Source organism: Tenrec ecaudatus, chromosome 3 (assembly GCF_050624435.1).
Source record: "Tenrec ecaudatus isolate mTenEca1 chromosome 3, mTenEca1.hap1, whole genome shotgun sequence".
Taxonomy (NCBI): Eukaryota; Metazoa; Chordata; class Mammalia; order Afrosoricida; family Tenrecidae; genus Tenrec; species Tenrec ecaudatus.
Genome location: NC_134532.1, coordinates 2,478,909 through 2,487,273, shown reverse-complemented (window position 1 = coordinate 2,487,273; position 8,365 = coordinate 2,478,909). Strand labels below are relative to the sequence as shown.

The 8,365-nt window shown below is 36.9% G+C and overlaps 1 protein-coding gene across 1 annotated transcript; it reads left to right on the top strand.

Annotated features, from left to right (window-relative positions):
* The first annotated feature begins 6,450 nt into the window (after positions 1-6,450).
* LOC142443230 (programmed cell death protein 10-like) lies at positions 6,451-7,647 on the top strand. Its single transcript, XM_075544731.1, has 2 exons — positions 6,451-7,199; positions 7,319-7,647. Exons 1-2 carry the CDS (start codon positions 6,643-6,645, stop codon positions 7,398-7,400), a joined length of 639 nt encoding a protein of 212 aa, XP_075400846.1. The 5' UTR covers positions 6,451-6,642; the 3' UTR covers positions 7,401-7,647.
* The last annotated feature ends 718 nt before the right edge of the window (positions 7,648-8,365 follow it).

Here is an 8,365-nt window from a genome sequence, read left to right as displayed (position 1 = left end):
TATATGTAGATCCTTCCAATCTGTTCCCCCTTTCTCCCTCACCTTCCCTCCACCCTCCTGGTATTGCTTCTCTCTCCACTGGTCCTGAGGGGTTCGTCTGCCCTGGATTCCCTGTGTTTCCAGTTCCTATCTGTACTAGTGTACATCCTCCAGTCCAGCTGGATTTGTAAGGTAGAATTGTAAGGTAGAATTGATAGTGGGGGAGGAGGGGGATGAAGCATTCGAGAACTAGAGGAAAGTTGTATGTTTCATCATTGCTATACTGCACCCTGACTGGCTCGTCTCCTCTCCATGACCCTTCTGCAAAGTGGTGTCTAATTGCCCACAGATAGGCCCTAGGTCCCCATTCGATACCCCCATCTTTCATAATGCTATGACGTTTTTTGGTCTTTGTTGCCTGATATCTGATCCCTTTGATGGCCCGTGCTCTCACAGGCTGGTGTGCTTCTTCCATGTGGACTTTGTTGTTTCTCAGTTAGATGGCCACGTGTTTATCTTCAAGCCTTTAAGACCCCAGACTAATTTTATCCTCATGATCTGTAGGAGAACTTAGGTCCAGCTTTGCTTTCCCTACTTCTCCAAGGCATTGAATATCAGTGAATAAATCCCAGTATACAGAATGAATATCTGCAGTAGACTTCTAATTCTAATTCATGCCCTATTCTTCGTCGCCATGTTTTCATTATTGGAATTTTCTTCATATGCATTCTGGTGACTACTTTGAACACTTTTACTTTTTCTGCCCACGTGACTTTCTGTAGCCAGCGTTTGCTTTGGCATAATATTTCTTTACACCTACTTGTATAATGCCTTTTTCTTTAGGTCTTAAAAAACTGGTAGCTTTCTCCAGTGAATTAAAGATTTCCGGTAATAATATATTTGCATATCAACTAGAACTATGGTATTATAATGAACCAATTTATCAACAATAGCAAAATCATTATTCTCTCCAACATGAACCATATGAGCTTGTTATTTTATCAGTTATGGCATCTTGGTTTCTCTACACATTTATTCTTTTTTTTTAAACAACTTTCTCTGTATGTTTGTTCCTTCTTAATTTTGCTTTTGTTTGATTTTCTCTTCCTATTATCCTTCATCTTTCTTATTCTCAAACTTTTTGGTTTCAAATCTCTCTTCACTTGAGATTCTCTATTTTTTAATTATTATTTTCCATTTGAACATCTGAGCACTAGATAAGATTATTAAATATATATTCTAAGTCAGGCAACAGGTCGTTGGTGATAGGTAGAAAGTCATCGGCCAACTATTGAATTGGTTACGCTCTGATCAGGTGCTCACCCTTGCATAAATTAGTTGTGAAGAGAAGGGGTCAGGTGACAACATACAGCTTGGCTCCCAGGTTCGCAAAGTGTATGGACTCAGCAGGTGCATCTCGAATAGAGAATTCTTTATTTCTGGCCTCTTTCTATCAGACTTTGAATCCCCAGAACTTACAGGAAATAAATTTAAAAACCTCTGAACATCTTAGTGTGCTAGGGAAGGTGACATAATCACAGTTCTTTAGCAATCAGTTTGAACCTGATAATAAGGATATGGTATTTGGAGATAAATACATGAAGATTTGTTCTTAATAGTTATTATAAAGATAAAAATAACTGGTCATGAACAATAACTATTTGTACATATTATTCAATAAACACACATGTAGCTCTATGAAGAAAAAATAGAAAAATTTAAAAACCAAAAAATTGTAGATTTATTTTTAAGTCATCTATATAAAATGAATAGCAGCAGGAAGGTTGGCTTTTAACAATTTTATCTGTTAAAGATTATAGATTTGTATGCTACATAATTAACCATCTTTTAAAAGCTTCCGGATGATTAAACAGAAGTATGCCAGAAGCCAAATTTACATCATTTCCACAGATGGAGACTTATGACACCATTTTTAATGAGGAAAATACACCAACTCTTATAAGTCTGAGAATCAAAGAAGCTTTCTATAAAATACAACTGAACATGAAGTAATAACATTTAGCAAGCACCTATTAAATTTTAATAAATATTTAAGAGCAAATAAAATAATGTAGACATAGAAGTTGCTATAATAAGAACCATACTATTATACCAGTTAAAATAAACTAATATTTTGATAGATTGTACAAGATTTGTGCTACTTCCATGGACAAGAATGTATACCGATATTCACTGTTCTCAATGGCATCAACACTATTTTTCAAAAAAAGTAGAGCCCCAAATTTCCCAAGTTTCAAAAGAATAGCTACATTTCATGAATAATTCTATAGATTCTAAGATAGCCTTTAAGAAAATACCAAAAACCTGAAGACCCCAATGTGTTCCTTTCTGTGTGGCGTGCTGACTCAAACCAAAGCAATGGGCCTCATAGAACTCTTGCCAAATCATTTCTGTTCTTTACGTGGCATTGAGAAAATCTGATACCAAAAAATATATATTAAAATTTTTTAAATATGTCATTTTGGTGTTGTAATCAAAGTCTGCCTGATCTAAGTAAGGCCTAGTCTTTCGATTTCCTTTTTCAATTACCAGCATGAGCAAGCAGGACAATGAAAAGAAAAGAATAAGGGGTTTCCAGAAGGGGCAGGGGTGGGGTTATATGGGAGGGGTGGTGTTGGGCCCTGGGGATGGTAGATAAGCAGCTACAATCACCATGACTTACAGTGGAAGAAATGCAACCCCAAAGACGTAGCAGCTTTTCAAGAGGGTTGAGCAAAACCTTCCGGAGTGGCCCTGTGCCCCAAAGGGGAGAGCCATCTTGGTGGGCCACCATGGCGAACTTGGAGCCATTTATTCCAGCGCTACGGTTGGGGTCCCAGCTGCCACCTGCGGAGGTGCCTCTGGCTCTGCAGGAGCGTGGTCCATCCCACTGGCCCACGACTTCCGCCCGCAGGACCTGGAGTCCTAAAAACAAAAATAAACAGAAAAGAAGACAAAATGATTCATCTGAATGTGGTATTTATGCAGAGTATTGAATATATCTTGCTCAGTCAAAAGAACAAATAAGTCTTAAAAGAAATATAATAAGATTTCTCCTTAGAAGTGAAGATAGAAAGATGTTGCTTTCATTATTTTAGACAAGGTGTAAGGACAAACACATTATTAGAAAAGGGTATAATGTTTGCTAAGCAAGAGTCAGTGAAAATGAGGGCAATCCTCAATGAGATGGATTGTCATGGTAGCCACACATTGGGTTCAGAATGGACTCATTTACATTTTATAGGAAATATGTTTCACTAATTAAGTATGATTTTTTTCAATTGGGTAATTCCTATCAAAATTGGGATCCGTTCTGCCTCTCTGCTCTGAGTTTCATGTGCATCCATCACACCAGCTTTTATGTGTGCCTGTAGCCTCCCTTCATCTTGACTTCTTCACAATTTGTTTGAGACTGGTAAGGGAACGCACATCTTTATAAACCAATGTCGTCAATAAACTAGCACATTGGTACTCTGAAGTGTGGCCGGAGCATAGTCACTAGCTTGTTACAGCTCTCCTTGAACACCAAATCTGGAAGATAGCTTATTATGACCCATGGAATCAGGACCTGGCTATGTAACCACTGCTTTAATAACACTCATGATCAAAGCAGTTGAAATGCTGTTTTACTTTCTTAAAATGATAGAAATACCATTAAAGAAATTAATTCTGTAAATTTGGACCTGACACGCCTATACTTCCTGTGAAGGATAATTATTAGAATCTCTTATACTTAGAATAACTATAGCTATTCTATTCTGTTACATGAAGTTACAAGAATCTAAATGGTAATCACATGGGGATTGACCTTGCTTTCTGGGAGAATATATGTGATGAAAAACAATAAACTTTTATATCATTTTCCTTATTACTGTGAGTCTTTTAATTCATGGATAATTACACTTTATACAATTATAGTTGTACAAAAACACTATGCTTTTGCTGATACTCTGAGAAGAGGGTCCAATTAAGTAATTAATTAAGAGTAATTGAGAGAAGACATATTAAAATTTTAAAGTGCTATAGGTTTTGGGGTTTAACAAAGAAATATTACTTTAATTTTGCCAATCACTTATGAGAAAAGGTTTTACAAACCAGTAGCAGAGTGTTAAATGCATGCTCAATCATTACCCCTTTACCAGAAAAGTATTTGAAATGTATTTTGAAATTTAGTAATTATAAATAGTTTTGATGAATTAAAATATTTTCTTTATATATGTGCGCTACTATTTTCATTTCATTTTCTTATCTATGCTACTTTATTCACATTCCTTTATTCCCTCAAGAATTTAATTTTAATCCTTATCATAACCCCAAATGACCCCAGAGCTCAAAATTAATAAAGTTTAAAAGATAATGTATTAAACTATGAAAAAAATTTTTGTGGTCTATTTCATTGAAATATGCTGATAAGTGATGTTGCCTCTTAGTTAATTGTCTGCCTTAAGCCTACCCTGTTACGAGTTCTATTGTGCTACATGAATTTACAAGTTACTGGTACTGTACTGTCATATTCAAAAATAGAGAGTTTGGCAGTAGCCCAAGAAATAAGGCTTCAGGAGAGCAGGTGGCGTCATAAAGGGAAGTCCAGTGTTTATGAGATGGTGAGTGTACAGAGGCTAGCTCCTGTTAAATATACCTTTGCATGGTTTCCATGTCTGTCTCTGAGCTGGCTGGAAAACCACACAAAGAAGTTCTGTTTTGTGCACAGGATTAGGCTCAAAATATTTATCAATCTTTTTTTACTACCGTACACATAACTTGCTAAAATGTCTAGACAGAAATAATTAGTACTTAAAGGAAGGGATAGCCAAGGATAAACTGTGGATGCTTGTGACTGCTTGATGAAATTCCTGCCGATGACTTGATATTTAGGTTCCATGAAAAACATGACTTTCCTGAGTTTGTCTAACCCTAAGGTTTTAGAACATTCAATTTTACCAAGTTTTCTCTCATTATTTCCAATATGAGTTCCCATAACAGTTATATACTCAGAAGAATATGTTTGCCCACAAAGCGCCACCATAAATGATGCTCTTCAATGGGATGTTCTCCACCTTACTTGGAAAATCACAGTTCCAACTTTCCTCAAGAAGCATTCTTTTCAAATTATCCTATCCAGACAGTTTGTTCCCATCCATAATTAGTTCCTCCTTAATTTGTTCAATTCTGCCATTAAATAATATTCATTTCTACTAGTAGCTCAGTGTACCTAGTTATGTGTTTCTTGGGCCTGGTTCATTCAATGTATCTAAATTTAAAACACAACATTTGTACAAATGCAAGTTATGCATAAACTGTCATTTTATTTTTATCTATGGTGATGAGTTTCTACTTCTTTATTCGCCTCTTAAATTAAAATTAGAGATACTGAAGAGTGGAAATGGCGAAAGCATTGGCTTCTAAAGATTATGGTTGGAAGATGGATTCCACTTGGGAGGTTGGAGGTGGGGCTTGACAGAAGGCCTAAACTACTTCTGATAAAATTAGCTATTGAAAACTCTGTGAGACACATTTCGACTTTGATGCATTGGATTAGGTCAAGTGCACCTTGTTCTCTAAGTGAAATGCTTTCTTCTTACATATCTAAAGAAGTTTTTGTCACAGATTCACCCAATTAATCATGTTGTTTAAATTCTTGGCTTCTGCTTCTGTGGGCCTTGACTGTGGATCCAAGTGAATTGAAATCCTCGATAACATTAGCCTATTCTCTGTTTATCATAATGTTGTTAAGGATACAGCTTTGTGTGATACCTTTCCTGATTTTAAACACCGTTCCCACTTGTTATGATTCAGTGTCTGCCTTTGGTCTATGTACAGATTCTACATGAGCACAACTGAGTGTTTTGGAATTCCCATTCTTGATAACATTATCCCATTTCATATGAGCTATACATTGAACAGAATCCTTGTATGCAGAGTGGGTTAGGCACTGGGTTACTAAATGAAGGGACGTACAGCCACTAGTTGCTCTGTGGAAGAAAGATGAGTCTGTTACCTTCCGTATGATTGACAGGTTTGAAACCCTAAGTTCTATTCCATCTTATTGGGTCACTATAAGCTGAATTTAACTCATCAGCACTGAATGGGTTACATAGTCTGAACCCCTTGGACTTTCAATAAAATACAAGGAAACATTGATCTGGTATTCTCTGCTTTCATGCAAGATCCATGTGACAGCAACAATAAGTACTCACACCCTCTTCTGAATATAGCTAGATTTTCTGGCAGTCCACTGTCAATGCAACACTTCAAATATTTGTTAATTTTCTTCAGCCAAATATTAATGATATTTTCTGCATTATGGAGCATGACTTCTCTCTAGAATGAACATAAATATGGATCCGTTCGATTCACTTGGCCACTGTCCTCCAAATGTTTGATACCATGAATGACACTAGCCCTGAGAGATTGGTACTATTATAAATACCATCAATTTGAGCTCATGAAAATATTTCATCGTCGCCTTCCGGCGTCGCCGGAATGAATTGATCCGGGAGTTGGAGTGGACTCCAAAGGTGGGAAGTGGAGTCCGTGGCCCTGTTGCCGGTCAGTAGATGCTCAGTTTCCTATTCTTTTGTCACCGAAAGGGAAGAAACACGGCAGTGAATGAAGGTTCCTCTGCATTTTAGCACTGCTTTTTCTCCTGTAGTTGGCTTTTGAATGAGGATGACAATGGAAGAGATGAAGAATGAAGCTGAGACCACTTCCATGGTTTCTATGCCTCTCTATGCAGTCATGTATCCTGTCTTTAATGAGCTAGAACGAGTAAATCTGTCTGCAGCGCAGACGCTGAGAGCAGCTTTCATTAAGACTGAAAAGGAAAACCCCGGTCTTACCCAGGACATCATTATGAAAATTCTAGAGAAAGAAAGTGTAGACGTTAACTCCACCGAGTCCCTTCTCCGTCTGGCAGCGGATGATGTCGAAGAGTATATGATTGAACTACCAGAACCAGAGTTCCAGGACCTCAATGAAAAGGCACGCGCACTGAAGCAAATCCTCAGTAAGATCCCGGAGGAGATCAATGACAGAGTGAGGTTTTTGCAGACAATCAAGGATATAGCTAGTGCAATAAAAGAACTTCTTGACACAGTGAATAATGTCTTCAAAAAATATCAATACCAGAATCGCAGGGCACTTGAACACCAAAAGAAAGAATTTGTAAAGTACTCCAAAAGGTTCAGTGATACTCTGAAAACTTATTTTAAGGAAGGCAAGGACCAGATGGGAAGTATTTCAAATCTCTCCAGACCTGCTCTTCACAGCTGTGGTAGTACAGAAGCAGGATTGCACAATATAGAGGCATAGAGATGTAATCTACTAAAAGTTTATTTCTGGCAATAAATGTGTTCATAAGTGCCAACCGACTAATTCATCAAACCAGCTTGATACTTCAGACCTTCAAAACTGTGGCCTGAACGTTGTATATGTTAAGAGATGTATTGCTCAGTAGCAGTATTGAACTGCCTTTATCTGTAAATTTTAAAGTTTGACTGTATAAATTATCAGTCCCTCCTGAAGGGGCCTAATACAGGATGTTGAACGGGATTATTGCCATTTTACACCATATTTTTGTAAAATGTAGCTTAATCATAATCTCACACTGAAGATTTTGCATCACTTTTGCTATTATCATTCTTTTAAGAATTATAAGCCAAAAGATTTTACGCCTTAATGTGTCATTATATAACATTCCTTAAAAGAATTGTAAATATTGGTGTTTGTTTCTGACATTTTAACTTGAAAGCGATATGCTGCAAGATTATGTATTTAACAATATTTGGTGGCAAATATTCAATAAATAGTTTACATCTGTTAAAAAAAAAGAAAATATTTCATCATCAATATGGTTGTTTAAAATGGCTATAAATTTATCATGATATGTGGTAAGAGTTGTTTGAGTCCCTAATAAAATGTAAAAGAAGAAAAGAGAAAAAAATGATTAGGGCAAAGACTGTACAGATGTGCTTTATACAATTGATGTATGTATATGTATGAACTGTGAAAAGAATTGTATCAGCCCCAATAAATTGTTAAAATAAAAAAATTTTTTAAAAATTTTATCGTGCTCGCTTCGGCAGCACATATACTAAAAATTTTATCATGATAATTTATAGTTAAGTGTATTGTGTCGATGCAGGCAATAGGAATATTTGAGATTAATCAGGTCAGAGTCTAATTGGAGGGCAAAGAGATGAATGGGTCTGCAAGGCCCTCCCCCCTCTCTTTTGTTCTCTTGTGATCCAGACGTGCTGGAGAGGGCTGCTGTTTTAGTTCTCTCCCTCAATCTCCAAGCTGCAGTACGCCAGGCCCATTCGTGGATTGTGTGGCTAGGGCTTGAGGCTCCTTCAAGACCTGCTTTGCCATGCTGCTGGTGGGTACA

Coding starts and splice junctions, on each gene's coding strand:
- LOC142443230 (XM_075544731.1), top strand. CDS start 6,643: ATGAGGATGACAATGGAAGAGATGAAGAATGAAGCTGAGACCACTTCC. Junction 7,200..7,318: donor ACTTATTTTAAGGAAGGCAA/GGACCAGATGGG, acceptor AAGTTTATTTCT/GGCAATAAATGTGTTCATAA.